The 23,863-nt window shown below is 48.0% G+C and overlaps 1 protein-coding gene across 5 annotated transcripts in view; it reads left to right on the top strand.

Moving 5' to 3' along the window:
* Window positions 1–23,863, top strand: part of NAV2 (neuron navigator 2) — a 425,616-nt gene that overhangs the window by 53,191 nt on the left and 348,562 nt on the right. The window contains exon 1 of one of the 5 annotated variants that reach the window (XM_061406216.1): window positions 19,102–19,353. The exons of the other annotated variants lie outside the window; for them this stretch is intronic. Coding sequence (XP_061262200.1) covers window positions 19,303–19,353 — 51 coding nt within the window. The 5' untranslated portion in view covers window positions 19,102–19,302. Of the gene's footprint in view, window positions 1–19,101; window positions 19,354–23,863 lie in introns of those variants that run through there. 5 annotated transcript variants of the gene reach the window in all.

Below are 23,863 nucleotides of genomic sequence, written 5' to 3'. Positions count from 1 at the left end.
GTTTGTCACAGTGGGCGTTCCAGAACTGAGGCATTTGAGGTGGCAGATGCTAAATGATCATCTGGATCAATATTGGCTTAACAGGACACTTGCACATTCTTACAGTTGTAAAGTCTCCTTCCCCTTCATTTTGGTGATCAATAATACTACTGTAAATATATTTGGTTTTTTGAAGTTCACAGGGTATTAATATACTGTAGCACTATGTAAATTTAAAGAAGTCATACATAGCATTTATTATCTTGGTATAAGAAAATGACATTCTGTATATTTTGTCCATGTATGGCTTCCCCAGTGGCTCAGTGGTAAAAGATCTGCCTGTCAATGCAGGAGACTCAGGTTCGATCCCTGGGTTGGAAAGATGCCTTGGAGAAGGAAATGGCAACCTGCTCCAGTATTCCTGCCTGGAGAATTCCATGGACAGAGGAGCCCGGCAGGCTACAGTCCATGGGGTCGCAAATAGACATGACTTAGCAACTAGACAGTGTTTATACGTATCTCCACTTTGATGTCTGATCATCATCTTAAACTGATCATGGCCAAACCTGAACTTCGGATTTCTCACACCTGTCTTACCAACTGCTTTCCTTCTGCATGTCAGTAAATGAAACCAACATTTGCCCAGTTGCTCAAGCTAGAAGCATCCTTCATGCCTCTCTTTCCCTCACATCTCATATTCAATTGATGACACAAATTAAACTGTTGGTGGGAATGTAAATTGATATAGTCAGTATGGAAATTCCTTTAAAAATTAAAAATAAAGCTACCATATGATCCAGTGATCCCACTCCTGGGCATACACTGGAAGAAAACCGTAATTCAAAAAGATACATGCATCCCAATGTTCTTTGCAGCACTATTTACAATAGCTAGGACATGGAAGCAACCTAAATGTCCATCAACAGAGAAGTGGATATACACAATGGAATATTACTCAGCCATAAAAAAGAATGAAATAATGCCATTTGCAGCAACATGGATGAACCTAGAGATTGACACACTGAGTGGGGTAAGTCAAACAGAGAAAGACAAATATCATATGATATTACTTATATATGAAATCTAAAAAAAGGGGGGGTACAAATGAACTTACCTACAAAGCGGAAAGAGAGTTACAGATGTAGAACATAACTTACAGTTACCAGGGGTAAGGTGCGGTGCTGTGCTGAGTTGCTTCAGTCACGTCTGATTCTTTGTGATGCCACGGACTACAGCCTGACAGGCTCCTCTGTCCATGAAGACTCTCCAGGCAAGAAAACTGGAGTGGGTTGCCATGCCTTCCTCCAGGGGGATCTTCCCAACCCAGGAATCGAACCTAGGTCTCCCGCATTGCAGGTGGATTCTTTACCATCTGAACAACCAGGGAAGCCCATGAATACTGCAGTGGGTAGCCTATCCCTTCTCCAGGCCCCAGAAAGCAAGATTGGCGGGGGGGGGTGGGGGGGGTGGGGGGTGATAAGTTGGGAAATTGGTATTGACATATACACACTACTGTACACAAAGTAGATAACTAATAGGAACCTGCTGTACAGCACAGGGAGCACTACTCAGTACTCTGGAATGACCTACGTGGGAAAATCATCTGAGGAAGAGTAGATATATTTATATGTATAACAGATTCACTTTGCTGTGCACCTGAAAGTAGCAAAACACTGCAAATCAACAATATTCCAATAAAAATAAAACAAACAAAAACTCCCCCCAAACCGAATCCTCACCACAGCCACCACTCACGTTGCAGACACAGCCCCCGTCCTCTCACTCAGGGTGGATGTGCCAGCAGCACCCCGAGCCCTTACAGCCAGCCTCCTGTGGTGGGGCCAGAGGAAGCCCTGACAAGGAGACCTCAGGTTGTGCCATTTGCTTGAGCAGGGCCCCCGGCATCCCCCTGCTCAGTGACTCTCTATAGTACTGGAAATGAAGCCCAAACAGCTTAATGTCCTTCAGATCTCAGTATTAGGGGAGAACTAAACGTCTAGTCAAGGCTATGGTTTTTTCATTGGTTTTGTATGGGTGTGAGAGTTGGACTATAAAGAAAGCTGAGCGCTGAAGAATTGATGCTTTTGAACTCAGGTGTTGGAGAAGACTCTTGAGAGTCCCTTGGACTGCAAGGAGATCCAACCAGTCCATTCTGAAGGAGATCAGCCCTGGGATTTCTTTGGAAGGAATGATGCTAAAGCTGAAACTCTAGTACTTTGGCCACCTCATGGGAAGAGTTGACTCATTGGAAAAGACCCTGATGCTGGGAGGGATTGGGGGCAGGAGGAAAAGGGGACGACAGAGGATGAGATGGCTGGATGGCATCACTGACTCGATGGACATGAGTTTGAGTGAACTCCGGGAGTTGGTGATGGACAGGGAGGCCTGGAGTGCTGCAGTTCATGGGGTCACAAAGAGTCGGACACGACTGAGCAACTAAACTGAACTGAACTGAACTGAAACTTCTGTAAAGCACCAGACAGAAACTGTTTTAGGCTTTGTGGGCCACATAGGCTCTGTCGCAAAATCACCTCCTTTTTCTTTGCCTTCATCTTTGCGTCTGTTTCTTTCTCCATCTGTCTCCTCCTAAGTCTTTACAAATGTTGTAACAGTTTCCTATGTCTGTGAGCCTATTTCTGTTTTGTAAATGAGTTCCTTGGGGCCATTTTCTTTTTTTTTTTAGATTCTACATATAAGTGATGTCATATGATATTTGTCTTGTCTGACTTACTTTACTTACTATGATACTCTTTAGGCCCACCCATGTTGCTGCAAATGGCATTATTTTATTTTATTTTTTTAAATGACTGAGTTGTAGTCCATTGTATATGCATACCATGTCTTCAGTGATGGTTACCAAAAGAGAAAGGCAAGGGAGGGTAATGAATTAGGCGTTTGGGGTTAACAGATGAACACTATTATACATAAAATAGATAAACAACAAGGACCCACTGTATAGCATCAGTTCAGTTCAGTCGCTCAGTCGTGTCTGACTCTTTGCGACCCCATGAATCGCAGCACGCCAGGCCTCCCTGTCCATCACCATCTCCTGGAGTTCACTGAGACTCACATCCATCGAGTCAGTGATGCCATCCAGCCATCTCATCCTCTGTCGTCCCCTTCTCCTCCTGCCCCCAATCCCTCCCAGCATCAGAGTCTTTTCCAATGAGTCAACTCTTCCCATGAGGTGGCGAAAGTACTGGAGTTTCAGATTTAGCATCATTTCTTCCAAAGAAATCCCAGGGCTGATCTCCTTCAGAATGGACTGGTTGGATCTCCTTGCAGTCCAAGGGACTCTCAACAGTCTTCTCCAACACCACAGTTCAAAAGCATCAATTCTTCGGCACTCAGCCTTCTTCACAGTCCAACTCTCACACCCATACATGACCACAGGAAAAACCATAGCCTTGACTAGACAGACCTTTGTTGGCGAAGTAATGTCTCTGCTTTTGAATATGCTGTCTAGGTTGGTCATAACCTTCCTTTCAAGGAGTAAGCGTCTTTTAATTTCATGGCTGCAGTCACCATCTGCAGTGATTTTGGAGCCCAGAAAAAGAAAGTCTGACACTGTTTCCACTGTTTCCCCGTCTATTTCCCATGAAGTGATGGGACCGGATGCCATGATCTTCGTTTTCTGAATGTTGAGCTTTAAGCCAACTTTTTCACTCTCCACTTTCACTTTCATCAAGAGGCTTTTGAGTTCCTCTTCACTTTCTGCCATAAGGGTGGTGTCATCTGCATATCTGAGGTTATTGATATTTCTCCCAGCAATCTTCATTCCAGCTTGTGTTTCTTCCAGTCCAGCGTTTCTCATGATGTACTCTGCATAGAAGTTAAATTAGCAGGGTGACAATATACAGCCTTGACGTACTCCTTTTCCTATTTGGAACCAGTCTGTTGTTCCATGTCCAGTTCTAACTGTTGCTTCCTGATCTGCATACAGATTTCTCAAGAGGCAGGTCAGGTGGTCTGGTTTTCCCATCTCTTTCAGAATTTTCCACAGTTTATTGTGATCCACACAGTCAAAAGCTTTGGCATTGTCAATAAAGCAGAAATAGATGGTTTTCTGGAACTCTCTTGCTTTTTCCATGATCCAGCGGATGTTGACAATTTGATCTCTGGTTCCTCTGCCTTTTCTAAAACCAGCTTGAACATCAGGAAGTTCACGGTTCACGTATTGCTGAAGTCTGGCTTGGAGAATTTTGAGCATTACTTTACTAACGTGTGAGATGAGTGCAATTGTGTGGTAGTTTGAGCATTCTTTGGCATTGCCTTTCTTTGGGATTGGAATGAAAACTGACCTTTTCCAGTCCTGTGGCCACTGATGAGTTTTCAAAATTTGCTGGCATATTGAGTGCAGCACTTTCACAGCATCATCTTTCAGGATTTGAACTAGCTCACCTGGAATTCCATCACCTCCACTAGCTTTGTTCGTAGTGATGCTTTCTAAGGCTCACTTGACTTCACATTCCAGGATGTCTGGCTCTAGATGAGTGATCACCCCATCGTGATTATCTGGGTCGTGAAGATCTTTTTTGTACAGTTCTTCTGTGTATTCTTGCCAACTCTTCTTAATATCTTCTGCTTCTGTTAGGTCCATACCATTTCTGTCCTTTATCCAGCCCATCTTTGCATGAAATGTTCCCTTGGTATCTCTAATTTTCTTGAAGAGATCTCTAGTTTTCCCCATTCTGTTGTTTCCCTCTATTTCTTTGCATTGATCGCTGAGGAAGGCTTTCTTATCTCTTCTTGCTATTCTTTGAAACTCTGCATTCAGATGTATATATCTTTCCTTTTCTCCTTTGCTTTTCACTTCTCTTCTCTTCAGAGCTATTTGTAAGGCCTCCCCAGACAGCCATTTTGCTTTTTTCCATTTCTTTTCCATGGGGATGGTCTTGATCCCTGTCTGCTGTACAATGTCACGGACCTCCGTCCATAGTTCATCAGGCACTCTATCTATCAGATCTAGGCCCTTAAATCTATTTCTCACTTCCACTGTATAATCATAAGGGATTTGATTTAGGTCATACCTGAATGGTCTAGTGGTTTTCCCTACTTTCTTCAATTTAAGTCTGAATTTGGTAATAACGAGTTCATGATCTGAGCCACAGTCAGCTCCTGGTCTTGTTTTTGTTGACTGTATAGCATAGGAAACTATATTCAGTATCTTGTAATAATGTATAATGGAAAAGAATCTGGGAAAGAATATGTGTGTACGTGTGTGTAATTGAATCACTTTGCTGTACACCTGAAACTAACACAGCATTGTATATCAATCCATATTTCAGTTTTTAAAAAATGTAATAACTGGTCTTAGCTCATGGGCTGACATAAACAGGCCAGGGGCTATAGTTGGCTGCTGACCCTGTTCTCCACGAGCTGGCCCGGTCCTTTCTCTCCAGCCCACCTCTCACCCTCTGCCTTGCTCACTCTGCTGTAGCCTCGGCGGCCTGCGGGCTCTCCATGAGCACAACCGCCACCTTCTGCTAAGGGCCCGGCACGCTCCAACCCCGTTTCCCCAAGACACTTCACGGCTCACTTCCTTCCTTTGTTCAAGTTCCCGCCAGCAGGTGTCTCCTTGGCGCTTGCCCCTGCCCGCAGGCACACTGCCCCTCAACCGGCTGTACCCATTTTTTTGTATCACGTCCTATACATTTACCTCTTTGGCAGTTCTGCCACTGTAGAGTGTCAGCCCCTTGATGGCAAGCTGTCTATCTTGCTCCACATTCTCTCGCCAACACCCAGAATAGAACCTGGTGCTTAGTGGTCATTCAAAAATTATTTGTTGGATAAGTTAATAAATGTAAAAAAAAGTTCTGTTGCCAGATAGTTTTCAGCCCCTGTAATGTCCTTCATGCACAGCGAGGTGGCCCTTCTTTATAACCACTCAGCCCTGTGGGCTCTGGCCAGTGAAGACAGATCAGGTGAAGACACCACGCTGTGCCCTGGGTGACAGTGTGAGAAGCCAGTTCTGTGTGCTGTGGGGTCTGAAGGTGAATCCAAGTGTGAGCAGGGGAGGAGCAGAGGGAGGAAGGGAGCAAAGCCAGGCTTTGAAGTGAGGGGAACTGTCCAGCTCTCAGGAAGCTGACGTCACTGGAGCATCCCTGGCTGATAAGTGCTCAGTGGAGACAATTCCTGATGTCTCCTGAGGATAGAGAGAAGCATCTCTTGGAACCATAGGAAGAGCACTGAGATAAACTGTCCCTCCCTGGAATATACAGCTAAGCCAGCCCACGATCCAGTTAGTAGAGACATTGAAGAGATGGTGCTTATCAGGCCTAGATGGGACATGGTGGAAAGGTCTGGTATTTCTGGAGCCACTGAATAGAACATAGTGACTTCCAGCCCCAGGCACAAACACCCCAAAATCTCCTGTGAGGGGTCCCTTTGGATTGGCAAGTGAGAGCGGTACATCTAGAGCGGGCAGGTATACCTTTCTCCCACCCTGCACTCCCACCTGGTCTTGTTCCATGCCTTGTTCCAGTCCAGAAGTCATTGCAAAAGAGAGGCTGGGCTCCTTCCACCCAGGGGGTGGATGGGATGCTGCATAGGTGGTCCCGTGGAGGACTCCTGGGCAACTTGGTGCCAACATCCTCAAATTTTGGCTCAGGGTCAGACAATGAGCCTTGGATCAAGCAGTGAGGTTGGCTGTAAACTGACTCATACACCAGTCAAACCCACCACTGCCCCAAGAGCCAAGTCGGGAAGTGAAAAGATATAGGAATCTCTTCCTTGGATGCCCCTTAGGATAGAAACTAGGGAGTGTAGGACAGGGGAGCCTGTTTACTGTCGAGACTGTAGAATTTTATGTCCAAGATCAAGAGTATAGCTCTTGATTTTAGAAAATAAGACAGGTGTAGAACATGGGGGAAATTGCAATGGTATTACAAACCAGACTGTCCATCACAGCTGTGCCTCAGGAGCTGGAAGCAGGAGGTCAGATGGCTTGGGATCCGATGACCAGTCTGCTGTGTGACTTTGGATTAGTTACTTGACCTTTCTGGCTTTGGTGTTTTCACTTGTACAATGGTAGCAGTAAGTCTTGACATCGTCATCTCACTGAGTTATTAGGATCACCAAGGAATTAAGAAAGTCTTTGCAAAGTTAAAAAGGCTCTAGTTATGTGTGACTTGATCCCTAATCAAGTTGTGTGAAATAGAAACAAGAAACATCCAATGAGCCCTGACCACGTGGCAGGCACTGTGCCCAGTGTTCACATGCGTCTCACATGTGATCCTCAACAGCAACCTTGAAAGAGAGCACTCCGTGTATATGTCCCCATGAGCAGATGAGATCATAGGCCTCACAAGAAGTTAAATAACTTGCCCCAGGTCACACAGCTAGCCAGGGTGGACCAAAGTCTGAATTTAAGCAGTTTGTTTCCGGAGGATGCCCGGGACCATGGGGGCCTAGAGCCCCGATCTCCAGGCTGCCAGTCCAGCCTCTGCCTTGGCTTCCTTGGAGAAGATAACCACAGTCTGTCCAGAGAAGACAGATTCATCACTATCTCATCTCTGCAGAAGGGTTCAATCCCTGCCAACTGCACAGAGGCTGTGGGGCCTTGACATAGCCTGATGTCTACCAACTCCGAGAGCCAAGGGTTCCAACAGGCTCCTATATCCCCTCAGTCGTGGGACACTGGAGAGATGCAGGAAATAGGAGCTCCTCCAGGTGACGGGGGCGCGGGGGGTGGTGGTCAGGTGAGGGGGCAGAACTTTCTCACTGGTGGGCCTCTCTCCTTGCATGTGGAGTGAGTCTCAGAGAAATATTTCCTTGAGAAAGCAGAAGAACAGAGGCAATCTCTGAAGGGCAGGGCTGTCGTTTTCCATGTTCTCATCAGGAAGAAGAGAAGGAAAAGCAGTCAGCACTCCCTCCCCTCGGCCCCTCTTTCAGGAAGGGCACTGGGCAGCCCCACTGCAGGACAGCACAGCATGGGGAGGCACCGCTGCGGGGCAGGGCTCTTTGCTCAGAGAGCCTGGTATTATCCTGCCTGGTGGAGGTTGGTGACTTCGGCCAACAGGAAGTGGCAGATAAGAGCTTCTGGATGCAAGCCTTTTCAGGTGGCCCAGGGTGGCGAAAGGACATGAAAATGAGTAGAAGAGGGCTTCTTGAAAGAGCCGTGGTCTTAGTCCTGGACCAGAGAGGACCCAGGAAGCCTGGGCTTGTCAAACATCTGAGGGGCTGCCCAGAGGCAGATGAGTTTGGAATGGCCCCCATGGAGTGGAGGAAGGGGAGGCAGGGAATAGTGTCAGGAAACACGCAGGAATCTCATAGACGGCAAGCGTAATGTAACAAGCAGATGCTTCCAGAAAGGAGAAGAACCACCCTGCGAGCAGTGAGTGCTTTGTCACTGCAGGGGTCCAAGCAGAGGCTCTGGTAGAAAGGGAACCCAGGAATCCTTGAGGACCGCACTGCCCTGAGAGTCTGTGGTTGTAAGAAGAGAGAAGGTGGGAAATGGGATGGAATGGGATGGGAGTGGTGGCATATTCACAGTTCTGGCTGCCCTGGCCTTTTCCTGCCCTCAAGCTGGACCTCGGCTCTCCCCCCGATTCTGTCTTGGCCTTAGGCCCTGGGACCACCAATCTCACTGTTACTTTTCTTTCCCACAATAACTACTAACCCCCCAGCCCTGGCCTAATGCACCCTGCTTGTTGCTGGGTGACATTACTAGATAATGACTCATTCTGGCTGGCTGTGTTACCTTTCTCAGGTAATATGATGCCATCACCTGGTACAAAGCCCTTGCCCCTAGAGCAGTGGTTCTCAATCATTAGTGGGCCTCAGAGTGAACAGCAGGGCTTGTAAAAAACACAGATTGCTGTCATTGGAAGGACTGATGCTGAAGCTGAAGCTCCAATACTTTGGCCACCTAATGCAAAGAGCCAACTCATTGGAAAAGACCCTGATGCTGGGAAAGATTGAAGGCAGGAGGCGAAGGGGATGACAGAGGATGAGATGGTTGGATGGCATCACCGACTCAACGGACATGAGTTTGAGCAAGCTCCAGGAGATGATGAAGGACAGGGAAGCCTGGCATGCTGCAGTCCATGGGGTTGCAAAGAGTCAGACATGACTGAGCAATTGAATAACAGCAACAAGCAGAGTTCTTCATTCAGTAGGCCTGGCATGGTACCCAGAAATTGGCATATTTAAAAAGTATCCGGGTATTGGTGATGCTACTTGTCTGAAGACCACTCTTTGAGGATTACTGCTCTAGACAACCTAAAACCTTAGGTCTAAGGCTATGGATTCAGGCAAACCCATGTTGAAATCCCAGCTACGCTATTTATGAGCTATTATGATTGGCAATTTACCTAACATCTCTGTGCTTCCATTACCTGCTCTGTAAAATGTTGATGGTACCACTTTCAAAGAGTTATTGTGAGGTTGGAAGATGGTAATTAGCTTAGACAGTCTTGGGGACATGCTAAGTAGGCAAGTCCTCAATAAATGTTAGTAACTTTTATTTTTAGGATAAAACAATGGGGATTTTAGACATCTCATGTCCACCTCCATGGGACAGTGGTATCAGAGCAGAGAAAGGCATGCATTCTCCTCCAACCACACCCCATGTGTTGGGCCAGTCCCATGTTATTCTTTCCCCATATACTCTGTGTGTGCTGGAAGGATGGGGATTCATCAGCAGTGGGGCCAGCCTTCAAATCTTGGTTTTATGTCAGGGGCCAGCCACATATTCTGAGTGACTAGGGGTGATTCTGCAGGAGGAGCCAGCTTGCATGTAGGACACAAGAATTAGAATGGGATCATCTAAGGTCTCTTGCCCCTTTTCTGTTGGAGTCCCAGAGCCCCTCTCACTTGTAACTCATATCCTGTTATGAAGATATAACTGATAGTTATAATAATTGAAGTGCAGACTTAAGTCTCTTGCTGCAAAGTCTCAAAATAAAGTGGGAGAATCTAGGAGTGACTTCAGATGGCCTGGAGCTGTTCTGAATGTTGCTGAAGAAAGGGATCCTCTGGGAAAGCACATGCCAGATTCCACTCTGTGGGAGACAAATCGTGAAGTGGGTTGCTTGGAATTATAGCTGGAGAAATGCTTCCTCCATAGAGTTCTGTAGTCAGCTTTGGGAAGTACTCCATTTCTGGTTCCTATTTGAGCTTCAGGATGCTCACTAGCGTATTTAAGCCTCCCAGGAGTCCTGCAGTTAAGAGACAAATGCAAACTGTTGAACAAAGTAAACTTTGCTTAACTATCAATTTTCGGAAACTAGTTCTAGGAATTTACAGCTTCTGGGTGCCTTCAAACATAGTATCCCACCTGATTTTCAAAACAACTCTGTGAGGTAAATATAATCATACCCATTTTATAGAAGAAGAGACAGAGAGATTTATAACTTGCCCCAGGTCACAGAGCTATTGAAAAACAACCTACCATTGCATGATCTGAGAAAGAATTTGGTGCATTTGATGGAATTTTATTTGTAGTAACAACAATCATAAAAACCAAGCAAAACAAGCCAAAAACCAAAACAAAACCCCACTAAATGGAAATGGTACCTATTTTATCAAAACCGTTTCAGTGGACTACATTTAGAGTGTTTTTTCATGTTAGGGTCACATTATATTATGATTTTACCACAAAGAGAGATGGAACAGCACAGGTTAAGAGTGTAGATTCTGCATCTTAACAGAGTTTAATTCCAAGAGATGTCCGTTGCCAGTTCTGTGACTTTGGGTGAGTTATTTCACTTTTCTGTCCTGATTCCCCCTCTGTAATTTTCAAATCTATTTCATAAGGTTTCACATGAGGTTTTACATGCAGAGTCCTCAGAATGGTACCTGACACATAGAAATTCACTGGTGAAAGCATCAATTATTATTACTGCTATTGCTTTTGCTAATAATACTCTTATTATGTAAAGTCCACTTGTCTTGAGAACCCATGAGAGTGGATTTGGATAGCAGCCAATAAGATCTAAGTCCTAGCTTGGGCCTCTCATTAAACAGCTGTGTAACTTTGGATGGTTGACTTACCCTCTCTGTGCCTCAGGGTCCCCTTGGAAAATCATGCCAGCCGTCCAACGTAGTTCATAAATAGTTCTAAAAGTAGTTACCTGGGTAACTGATGAGGAAGTGCTTTGATAAACATAATACCAGATCACCTTATGTTGTCGATGCTCACATTTGACTGCAGCATGACCAGAGAAAGCTGTGAAAGGGGGCTGGCTTGAAAGTACCTCTCTACTCTTAGTCTAGGATCTGAGAAATGGCCTCAATTGCTGAGGCCCTTTGATCAACAGCAGCAGTAATTAAGGCCAGAGTAATTTCATGGGCCTACACGGAAGCCAGACGTGAGTTAGTGGTGCTGGGAGTTTTCCTTTGCTAAACAATAGCGCCCTCATTCTGGGATTTCCCGGGCTGTCCTCTGTTGACGTTGGAATAGAGGGTGATTGTGTACACACATTCTCTCAGCTGGTGCATCTCAGACATCTGTTTCCTCCTGTTTTTCCTCATCTCAGACCCCGTGTCCTGGATCTAGAGTGCCAGGCCCGACCCTGTCCTCAGGGGCATTCATCGTGGTCACCCTTTTCTGGGGGGTGGAAGTGGGGTGGGGAGGAACCCTGTTGGTGGACTGTGTACACGGCTGTGTGTGTGGCCATTCCCTGTGAGATCAGGATGCCTAACAAGAGTGGAATCAATTTACCTACCATTTTTGTTCTAAGGGGGGAAAAAGAAACCCACTGGGGAATAATTTTTAGCCCACTTGTAGGATATGTGTGGCCCTTTAATCGTTCCATCATGTAACTTCTCCGTGAAAATCAATTGCACTCCCAAGAGCAGAGTTATTAGCAAGGCGCTCGGTTCCTCAACAGTCCCCAGGAAGTGTAGACCATGGCCCCTTGGGAAAGATACTGCCTCTTAAATTGCTAACCTTAATCCCCGGTGACCAGCACTGGCCCAGAATGAAAGGGCTGATCCCACAGGGAAAATAAAATAAACAAAACCACACCACCCTCTCCCCCACCAAACCACAAGCACCGAAAACCAAACAAAGCAAAACCCAGCGACCCAGCACACCCCAGTGAGTCTGAGGGCAGATTTGTTCCAAACTGTTTCTCTGAATCACTCAGATGCAAAACCAGAACAGAGGACAAAAATTAGAAGCCCTTGAACTTTCTTAAGTGCTTTGACAATAGCTTTCCATATTTCTGTGCCCGCAGTTTTGTGGCAGAATTTAAAAAAAAAAATTTTTTTTTTTTTTTTTTTTTTGCTTAAGTCATTTATTTCACCTTATGTGAACCCCTAGCCCAACTGAGTAGGCTAGATAAGCCCCAAATAAGTCTTTAAGTCACTTCCCAAAACATCTTTGGGTCCCCCGCCCTGACAGCTCCTTCAGGTCAGAGCTGGAGATGGTACTCTTCAGAGGGTGGGAGTTAGAGGGAGGATGGACTGGGTGGAGGCCCTTCAAAAGGGGGTCAGAGGTCACCCAAAGATTGTGCAGTTTCTACCCTTTATCAGCTTCATTGAGGCGGTGGGAGGGGAAGGGGCTGGAGGAGGAGCCCCCAGGCCTGGGGTGTTGAGTAGAGCAAATAAATACCAGGGGCACCTGGCAACCCTCGGATATGAGGGATAAACAAGCTCGCTCTTCAGAGAGGTGTCCTCTGTTGTTTGGGACCAGTTCGGCTGCCCTGTAGAAGTCAAAACCTCTTGCCCTGGAGCTTTGAAGTTAGCCTTTACTTCCTTATTTGTTCACCCTGATTTTTTTACCCCGAGCCCCTTATGTGTTCAGCAGTGTTTAGGTTGACTATAGGGAAATATAAGGCAGAACTTCAAAAGCTCTCCTTCTAGTAACCTTTAAAGGGAAATATCAGATATCCAAATTCTCAGCAAACAAGTGACCCTTTAGTCTGAGTAACCGTGGATTTCTGATTTCTTCCCAAGGGTCTTCCCAAGATGCCGTCGTGTCTGGTGCGTCTAGCCTCCCAGTTCAGTTGGGTTTATTTTCCATACATTTTGCATGTTCTAGTGGAAGGAGTTATACACAGGGATTCTTCTGGAAGATGGGGGGAAGGGGAACTGGATGATCTTTATGCCCCCTATAGCCCTGACATTCTGAATTTGTCAATTGTGTTTCATGACACCAATGATAAGCCAAACGCTATTCTGCATGTACAAAGATGAATAAAATAGAGCATGTGTTTCTAAGCAATTTAAAATCTAGTGGTAACAACATTAATAAATACGAATATCCATAACAGCAAATAAAATATACCATCCTAACTCCAAAAGAGGATGGGCTATTTTTATAAAGGCTGTCAAGAAACTAGAAACAGACTGCTGGGGACCACAGAGGAGGGTGTGTTCTGATGGGGCAGGGATTTAAGAGAAGTTCACCCACTGCGTTAGTTTTGCTCAGGGTCCTGAAGGAACAACATTCTTCCAGGTTATCATCCAGCAGAGAATGGAGGGACAAGCACGTGCAACCTGAGGGAACAGCCCAGGCGAGGGTGTGGCGGTGTGCCCGTGGTAGCCTAGTCCAGGGGGCTGGACAGGCTAGGTGGTAGCCTAGTCCAGGGGGCTGGACAGATCACCAGGATGTTGGGAGGAGCGACTGGGGACCCTGTTCCACCCAGAAATCCTCAATCACCACCTGACCCCTGTCGCCGGAAGGAAGAAAGAAAATTGTATGCCAGGAAGCAACCAATTAAACCCTGTTCATGGAACACATGACAGGCAGTGGCAGTTTGTATGCTGGGAGATGCCTTTACATAATTCTCTATCTTAAGAAAAAAGGGAAGAGGCAAGAGTGGAGAGAAGTCCTTTGCTCGCCCAGCCAGCCCAGCCTTTTCTAGGGGCGTGTTCATTCATTCATTCGTAGATTGTCACTGTCACAAGGTGTCTGCCCCCTTGAAAGCCATACAGCTTACTCTCAAACCCTCCAATCACTTCTGCAAGGCCCCCTGCAGACCCCCTCAGTGTTCCCAGGCTGACCTTCAGGTTACTCAGGCTGGCAGAGGGGAGACGGCACCTCCCGTGCTCAGGCCTTCCTTGTCCCTGGCTTTCGGCAAGAATTTGTTTCTTCAGGAAGGATTAGTGCTTTTCTAAACTTGGGTGCTCAAGTCTGGAAAGCCTGCCAGCTGAGTACTTCCTCAAACCTTTTATTTTAATTTTTATACACCTTCTTTCCCCATAGCCAAGATCATAGGGCCCTTCCAGAGTGGGACAGAGACTTCAAATAAGCCTGAGAGCCTCTGGCAAAAATTTCTGCTCACAGCCCTCTTCATTATCCCAGGGATGGCATTTCTGGGCTTTCATTTCCTGTATGTAGTTTGACAATAGCACAGACATTGCAGAGATAGGGGGTCAGGCAGACTGACCTGTCTGGAGGTGTCTGAGCTGGTTGAATAGAGTCAATCACTCTCCCTCTCTGACCTTTCTTAGCAGGGCTGTGATGAATAAGTAAGTGGAAGTTGATCTGTAACATGCTTAATAAATAGCTGCTAATATGGCTAGGATTTTCATTTGACAGGTGGTGCTGGACTTTTCTGTGGTCCTTTCCTATTCAATGTCGGTTATTTGTGGGGGGGTGGGGGTGGGGAGGAACAGCGGACTCCCCTTGTCTAGCTAACAGGCTTATCCCTCACTCTGTGGTGGCACACTGCTTCTGGTCGAAACTTTGTCGGCCTTGGGCCAACCACATAAAAGCTGGCATGTCCCCACAGTCCGCCTCATGTGTGGGTGGAAAGGCCCCAGCGCACATTCAGGCCCGTCTGGAGAGCCCGTGTTGTCTGCTGCTGCCTGGGCCAGCCTCCACAGCGTCTGAACTTTCCCCTGTTAGTCACTGCTTTGGCTGGGAGAGTGGAAGACCCCTGTTAAACTGAAGTCCGTTATCTGGGAAACACATTAAGCCATTAACAGCTGGACACAAATTAGTTTATCAGACAGGAGCTGGACTTGCAGGAGTTAGGAGTGAGAAGGTGCTTATGAGCGAGGCAAAGAAAGTTCATAGAGGAGCTGGTCTCTGAGATTCTAAGCCTCAAACTGTGCTTTCTGGCCTGACTCTTCTTTCCTCTTCATTCTGCCTTGAGGAACAAGATGGACACCCCCACTTTCATTCGTGAGATATGTATTAAGTGTCCACCGAAGCTTGGGCTGCAGTTCTGAGTAGAGAGGAGGGAAGACAGACATGGGAATGAGCCAGTGCTGGATGGTATGAGATGGATCTCTTGGATGCTGGGGATGGAAAGATCTAGAACACAGGACACTGTTAGCAAAGGGCAGAACTCAGCCTCTGGGGCTTCAGCACCACCAGGGGCTGCCCCAACACTAGGATGTGGAGTCCTGCCTCGTGGCTACGCTGAGAGTGGAAGAGAGGCCACCCTCAGGGAGCTGGGCTAAGCTGAGGGTGTCACCTCCTGTGAGGGTCAACGCTGAATTGTCAGGCCCAGGGCAAGGTCAGAAGACCACAGCCTGAAAAGAGAGGCCAGCAGCTGGGAGGAAGCAGGCCCCACTTCAGGGCAGACCCTCACAAACTTTATTCCCGCTAGCTTAGTCTTATGTGATTCACACGTAGAGAGGCTGATCTCTTTCTCTGAATTCACAGCTAAGGCCTCAGTGGGAGAAGACAGAAATGGGAGGAAGAAGAAGAAGAAGAAGAAAAGTTCTGGGAGAGGCACCTGGTGAAAGAGAAACAGCTCTCCAAGGGATAGGAGGTTTAGGGTGCCATGTCTGTCTCTGAAAATCTGCAGAGTCCTGACACCTGGTGAATGCACAGCCATTACCCCTTGGAGTCACTCAGGGCGTCTATGGATTGCTGTGACGTCAGTCTCCTTTTCCACACACCACTCCTCATTCAGGTCCTTATTCTGTCTTTCCTCTGTGACTTCAACAGCCTTCCAACTGGTCTCCTTCCCTCCAGCCTCTACCTTGTCAAAGCCATCCTCTTGTTATTTAATAGAGAGGTCCACCTAAAATGGGAACTTGGTCAAATCACTCTCAGTTCATAAGAATTAAAGGCAGAGTCCCCTTCATAAGGACCTAGCCTGCTCCAGCCTGACACATCGCCCCACTTCCTGCCACTGCATCTTCACATTCTGACCACACAGAACCTGCCATGCTTTTTCAGTCCTCTTGAAACGTGCTATGCTGTCTTCTTGGGAGGCATGCCTCCTCTCTTCCAGCCTGCCTTCATCCTTCCAGATGGAGATCAGTGTCACCTCCCTGAATTTCTTCGTCTTGCTCATAACTTTTTTCTTTCTGGCCCAGCCGTATACAGCCGTGTACAGCCCTCTTTTGAAGCACTTGTTACATTGCACTGCAACTAGTTGTATATGTGTTGATCTTCCAGTAGAATGTATATGTGCGTGGTAGGGGTGTGAACACACACCCTCTGTTGATTCCCAATACCCAGCACAGAGCTGGGCAAGTGAATCATGGTAGGTGATCAAGGAGTGTTTGCTAAAGAAGCTAGCACACCTGTGATCTGATGGGTGTGAGATCTGAAAGCCAAGGCCACGGGATTCATTCTCTTTAATTAAAGCTGGGGCAGGTACCCTCTCAAAAGGCACCCCCACCAGCTCCTCCCTGCACCAGGAGTGGTGTTTTCCATCTTTGACCAGCCAGATTTTGACTGGGAACCAAATGCTCATTCAGTGGCTTCCTAGAGACATGTGTTTTTTTTTTCTTTAAATGTTCTAAGTATCCTAGAGAATGTGATAAACCTGTAGATGCTTCCCCAGAAAATGTACAAACACCCAGTCTCATAACATTTTCTTACAACCAGAAGGTCTCTGGACTCCAAGAGACCCCAGCTTAAAGCAGCTGCAATAGAGAGCTTGTGTTTTGCTCTCTCAGCCAATAAGCTTTTGTCCAGATTTATTTTCAGGAAAAAAAAAAAAGTTATTTTAGAATCTTGTTTTCCGAATACATAAGTATACTTTAATGTGGAATATGCTTTTTTAAATGACACCCGCTCTCCCCTTTCTATGTTTCCCTAGGATGTGCCCCTTCCCTGGAGGAGCAAAGATGACTGTCTGTGTTTCACTGTCCAGAAATATATGTGGAGATATACATTAAAGGGTCCCTTGCAGACATTCGGTCTAGGTCAGGGCCTCCAGCAGGATGTGGGATGTGGGCTGTGCTGCCGGGGACTGGCTCAGTCCTCACTGCCGAGGAAGTTGCATGAACTTAGAGAAGGTCAGTTGTCAACAGTTTTCATTTCCTTCAGCTCCCACTCTGCACCAAACACAGTTCCAGGCACTTTGGGGGAACAAAACAGACAAGGTCTCTGCTTTTGTGGAATTTCTAATCTAATGGGATGAGGCAGAAAACAGACAAGAATACAGGTGGGTTAAACTCACAAAGTGAGTAGAACGCGGAAGGAAAGATGACAGTCCTGGGGTAGAAGAGTATGGGAAGGAGAAGGTCGCTATGTGAAAAGTCAAAAGTCCCTTTGAGAAGGTGATGTGCAAATGAGACCATGGGTGGTTTAGGGGAAACGGAGACTAGGCAGAGGAACTATCAGGTGCAAAGGTTCTGAGGTGGGAACGATTTCCACATGTGTGAGAAAAAGAAAGAAGGCCAGTGTTGCTGGAGCACAGAAGTCAGGGGGAGAGGCTGGGAAATACAGCTGCAAGTCACAGAAACAGTTAGGATTTTTCAACCATGAAGGGAAAGCAAATCCTGAAAAATGTAGTGAAGTAAGGCAGCATTTTGATCTAGTTGCATGTTTTAAAGATCACTTTGAGAAGACCAGTACCCATTTTATCACCTCCCCTCATTGGGAACGGTTTTGACTTCCTGAAATGAATGCATAATCAGGCAATCGCATGAGTTCTATATCAGCAGGACAGAACCAGAATTTCCATCCCAAGATGTCAGTGCAGCCCGAATCGGATACAGCACTGAGGTCTGGATGGCACGTGCCACCTTGCCATGGAGAGTAGAAGGATTCCTGAGCCTTTTCAGGGTACTGAACATTGCTAGGGAGACTCGGAGAGTCAGTGCTATATTAAGGGACCCAAGCCAAGGGTTGAGCAGGAAGGTGAAGAGATGCCAGCCCCCCAACATCTCAGAGGAAGGCACAGGGTGGAGGGGACCGGTCCCCGGTCTGCGGCAGGTGGAGGAGGCAGAAGCGGAAACCAAGGCCACATCGCCTTTTCCTCGGCCCGCCTGTCCTCGTCTGCCCCCACCCCCTCCACGGATGTCTTTTCTTTGGCAGCAGCAGCCAGGTGTGTTTGAAAACACACCGCGTCCTTCACGTAGCAGGAAATAAATGTTGCTGGCGGAGCAGCGTGTGGGCTGGGGTGGGGAGTGTGTGTGTGAGTGTGTGTGTGTGGTGGTGGGGGGGGGTGACAGGGGGCGGAGAGGGTAGCGATGGCATATTCACCTCCAGTTGCTCTTGGGAAGCGTGTGTGTGTGGTGGGCGGGGTGGGGGGTGACAGCGGAGAGGGTAGTGATGGTATATCCACCTCCAGTTGCTCTTGGGAAGCGTGTGTGTGTGTGTGTGTGTGTGTGTGTGCGTGCGTGCATGGTGGGCGGAGCGGGGGGGGCGGTGGTGACAGGGAGCGGAGAGGGTAGCAATGATATATCCACCTCCAGTTGCTTCTGGGGGTGCGGCGGCCCCAGAGTGACCACTGTCGGACAACTTGAGTGAGTTCGGTGCAGAAACAAAATGTAGACCGAGTTGAGCGCACGTGGAGAGGGGCGCGGGCCGTGTCGGGGCTCAGGACCCGCGAGGACCCGGTAGCCACCGACTGCGCTCGGGTAACCCCCAGGGTTCCCGCCCCCGCGCCCCCTTGCCCCTTCGGACCTTCCCAATTGCTGCCTGGCTGCCCCGCCCACCCACACCCTCCGGGAGAGGCTGAAGAACCTCTCCTCCGCAACCACCTCTGCCCCTTCCCCTCCCCCGAGCCCCCTGCCCCTATTCCGCCGCTCCCGCGGCGGGGGTCTGGCCCGTAGAAGCGCCCGGGGCCGCGCGGGGCAGCCCGCGGGCCGGCGAGGAGGCGGAGAGCCCGCCGGCCCCGACCCCCCTCCGCCGCGGCCCCAGCGGCCCCCGCGCTGCGAGGCGCGGGCGCTCGGACGCAGGGGGAGCTGTTTGATTTGGCGGAGGCGGGGAGGCCGGCGGGGAGCGAGCGAGGGAGGCCCGAGAGCCGGGCAGCGCGGGCGCCGGGCTCCCGGGGAGGGTCCCAGCGCGCGGCGGCTGCCCCGGGCGCCGGGGATGCCCGGAGGGGCCGGGGGCGGAGAGAACGACTCCGGACCAGGCGGCCCAACCTGCCGGGCGCGCGGGCAGGTGCTTCGGCCCCCTCCCCCTCTTTTTTTTTTCTTTTTCCTCTTTTCCTTCCCTCCTTGCCTTGAAGTAAGATGAGCGTGATGCTGTGGCGCTGGGACCAGAATAACACCACCATGAAGCTGGTAAGAGTGGCTTGCAGCCCTCGATCCTAGGGAACTGCTCTGCTTTTTATTCCCCACCAACGGCCCCCCCACCCACCCACCCACACACCCCGGCCCCGCATCCCCATCAGGGCTGTCTCCCATGATGGAAAGTCCCCGAAGTGCGTCCGGTTCTTGGTATTTCCCTTATTGTTTTGAAAATAGATTTCAGGTGGTGTTTCCTTTTAAACCAGGAAAGTCGATGTGCATGCGTGTGTGTGAGCGATTGAAGGCGGGTGGGATGGGCTGCATTATCTCCCAGACCCTTCCACCCAGGAATTCCTGGGGCTCTCTGGGGTTGTCCAAGCCAGGGATTGTCTCCTGCGTGTAGGTCTGTGCTCTCAAGTTGGGTCCCGGCTCAGCGTGGTCTGTGCCTCTCTCTCCACCCCGCCCTCATTGTGTTTTGATACTTAGGGGTGCTCGCGAGTGTTGGTCTCTATTGAGGGTTGGCTTGTTGGGGCAAATAAACGTTGAGCCCAGCTTGAATATGCACCGCGACCTCTTCTCCCGCCTCTCACAATGCTTTCGTTTTCTTTCAAGTTTGTGAGAACCATTTAGGCTGCAGGTACTTTTTCCCTCCTCCGATTTCAAAAATAACCGCCCATCACTCTGGGGACGACTGCGGAGAGCGGCGTTTTTTCCTCTCTGCTCTAGGAAGCCTGAATGGTTTCTCCATAACAAGGATAAAAAGTGATCGGAAGGCTCTTCATGGGTTTTGCTTTCGTGACTTTTTTATCTGATGGTTTCAGCTGGCGGGGACCTTAATTCCCCGTGGAAGTTAGCCAGAACTGAGGCCAAGTCAGTTACCCCCTTGAATGTCAGTCTCCTCACTAAATTGGGGCAAGTTTTCACCTTGTTGAGCGGACTGCGAGCATAAGAAATCATATTTGTAAGTTTCTCACCAAAACTAAGGGCTCAGTAGGGAATAGGTATTATTAATAAACTGGAATTAATACTTTATGGGATGAACTCTTTAAAGATGCTGCCCCCCTCTCCAAAAAAAAAAAAAAATTCACAGCAGCTGTATTGGATACTAAGACGCTAAGTCAACCTAAGCTGGTTCTTCATATAATGAACTTATTTGTTGGAAAATCGGCACCTTGCTTTTCATACTTCTTGTGTTATGTTTGGCCTGTCTCACTTTCAGCTACTATTTTACAACTTCGTTTAATGTGCTGTAACGTGAGCGGACATTATGCACCTTCACTGCACTGTCAGGACTCCAGCTCCCTAATCCTTGCCTGGAATCTTTCTCCAACCAGACTGCTGTGGGCGAGCCCAGAGTTTTCCCTCCAAGTTACACCTGAGATGCTGCTCTAAGATCCAGCGCAGGAAGTTTGGGTCCTGGTCTGGGCTGGCTAGTGATAGACAACCAGACCTAAAAGTTCTCAAGAAAAAAAGAAGTTATATCCCAGGCAGGGAAAATGTGGCGCATCACAGGGGATGGTTTCTACAGCTTTGGTGGCAGGTGGCTATGGTAAGGGCCGGCATGTCCTCATGGCTCCAAAACAGCTGCCCCTTTTTAGCTTGTGGAGGGAGCATTCCCCCACATGGGTCAAAGGTCAGCCTTTATTGGGTCTGTCTTGGGTCTTCAGATCTGAGGCTCACTTTTCAAATGAACTGTGAGGACCACCCAAGCTAGCTGTGGTTCAACCCAAGTACCCCTGTGCCAGGTGGGGGAGGGGCTGGAGGGGCTGGAAGAGCTGAAACCTCCTGGGAGCACTGGATGAGGCAACAGCTACTGTCCCAGGCAGGAGGAGCCACGGAGTGCACCTTGACATTCAGAGAGCCTCTGCTACCCTCAAGGATGGGCCCTCAGCTTTTCTGCAGAATCCTCGAAACCACGGCCGCGTCATTAGCTGACACCTCATTAGTTTGTTTTGTGTTTCATCATTTGCCGATTTACCCGTTTGTTGTCCGTTGACACTGTGCAGAGAGTCCTTTCATGGTGGGAGGCTGTGCTCTTTGGGAAAGACTTGGCTCTCAGGTGATTCTTGGTTCGAATTCTAGCCTTGTCACTTACTAATCTCCGAATCAATTTTCTTCTTCTGTAAAAGAGTTTTATAGCCCCTTTCCCCAGGTGTGAACAGATGAAATGAGAATTCAGAAACAGGATCTGGCACCAAGGTCTGATATGTGCTGTGTGCATTGTCGCTGAGTTGCGTCTGACTCTTTGCGACCCCATGGACTATAGTCCACAAGGCTGCTCTGTCCACGGGGATTCTCCAGGCAAGAATACTGGAGTGGATTGCCATGCCCTCCTCCAGGGGATCGTCCCAACCCAGGGGTTGAACCCAGTCTCCCACACTGCAGGCAGATTCTTTACCATCTGAGTCTCCGAGGAAGCCCAAGAATACTGGAGTGGGTAGCCTGTCCCTTCTCCAGGGGATCCAGGGGATCTTTCTCAACCCAAGAATCAAAGGAGGGTCTCCTGCATTGCCTGTGGATTCTTTACCACCTGAGCTACCAGGGAAGCCCCAAGTCTGATATTTGGGTGTCTAAAAATGGGAACAATGGTGGTTGTTATTGTTATTTTCTTCAAAGGTAAATGTTCTGCTCTCCATTGTGTAGTTGGATGAATGGTTTTTATCTTCTAATGAGCTTGAAGAAAACAAACCTTTTTTTTTTAAACCTTTGAGTCATTAGTGGTCCTCTGCAGGAAGGAACTCTAAGAAGTCAATTGTGTGTGAATAACCATCCCAGAATGGGGCCTGGGGCCAGAGGTGGGTGCCTGAACTTTTATCTCTGGTGCAGTTCAATAAACATGAAGTCAGTTAACCCTTAGCTTGCAAACTCACCGTTCTGATTGAGTAGTGGAACCAAAGGTTTTGCTTCATGTTCTATTTTATGGTTAACTGGATCAAAATAAGGCTAAGAGTAATTAGAAGCAAAACTTGCATCTTTATGTATTATCTCCGCAGGGGGATGTCAGAAAGGCACCTGCCCACCTCGGGTAGAAGCCAGTAGCTGGTAGAGTCTTCTCTGTCCAAATCTCATCTGACAGGGTCATGGAGCCTTTGATGAAAGTGAGAGGAGGTGACTGCTCAGGCCTGAAGCATCCCCTGGGAGGGGTAGGCACAGGCCTAGAGCATGATGTGGGTGGTTCTGACATCCTGATCACTGCCCTCCCCACCCTGCTTCCTTTCTTTGAGATTCTTTCAACGTGGGCAGGGCAGGGAGAAGAAAATGATGCCACTTCTGGAGCAGCTTGTGTCTTCTGAGAAGCAGCAGAGTCAAAGAATGAGGAGAGGAAAAGCGCAAGGAGGTCGGGGAGCGCCCTTGCTGCCTGTCCTCAGGCAGAGAGGTAGGCACTCCAGCTAGAGAGGCCTGCAGCCACAGCTCTGTTCAGGAACTGCTGGCCTTGGGACCTGGTTGCATAGCCTCTGTAGCCTTGCTCTGCTCATCTGTAAATGGGTATCACATTTGTCAACAGAGGTCCGTCTAGTAAAAGCTATGGTTTTTCCAGTGGTCACGTATGGATGTGAGAGTTGGACTGTGAAGAAAGCTGAGCGCCGAAGAATTGATGCTTTTGAACTGTGGTGTTGGAGAAGACTCTTGAGAGTCCCTTGGACTGCAAGGAGATCCAACCAGTCCATGCTAAAGGAGATCAGTCCTGAATATTCATTGGAAGTGCTGATGCTGAAGCTGAAACGCCAATACTTTGGCCACCTGATGCGAAGAACTGACTCATTTGAAAAGACCCTGATGCTGGGCAAGATTGAAGGCTGGAGGAGAAGGGGATGACAGAGGATGAGATGGTTAGATGGCATCACTGACTCAATGGACATGAGTTTGGGTAAACTCCAGGAGTTGGTGATGGACAGGGAGGCCTGGCATGCTGCAGTCCATGGGATCGCAAAGAGTTGGACACGACTGAGCAACTGAACTGAAACTGAACTGGGTATCACAGTGCCTCACAGAGGTACAATGAGAATTAGAAAGAAGTGTGTGTCAGACTTTGAACTCAGGGCCCGGTGAGTTGACAAGCAGTTGTTTCTGCAATTACAAGATGATCCCGTAGTGTGTGTGTGTCTCTCTGCACAGAGGAAACACTGACAGAAATAGTCACACTGTTAGCAGTGCTCAGTTCTGGGGGTAGATTATCAAGAATTTTTTTTTTTTTTTGGTTTATACTTTTCCTTATATTTCAGTTTTTGTGCAATGACCATTATTTACATTTATCATCAAGGAAATACAGAAAATTGTACTGCCAAAACAATTATAGAATTGACATTCAGCATATTAATAGCTAACATGCATTGATCATTTACTTTGAGCTTTATTCCATTTCATCCTTGCCATAGCACTATGCGAGAGAAACTGTTATACCTGTTGTTGAGATGAGGAAATTAAAGTTCAGTTAGGTAAGTGACTTGCCTAAGATTCCAAGGTTAATTACACCTGTGGCCTGATGCATGTCAATGTATGGCAAAAACCACCACAATATTGTAAAGTAATTAGCCTCCAATTAAAATAAATTAATTAAAAAAAA

This window comes from Bos javanicus, chromosome 29, assembly GCF_032452875.1.
Source record: "Bos javanicus breed banteng chromosome 29, ARS-OSU_banteng_1.0, whole genome shotgun sequence".
Classification (NCBI taxonomy): domain Eukaryota; kingdom Metazoa; phylum Chordata; class Mammalia; order Artiodactyla; family Bovidae; genus Bos; species Bos javanicus.
The sequence above is the reverse complement of the archived record's forward strand: the minus strand, read 5'-3'. Positions and strand labels throughout refer to the sequence as shown.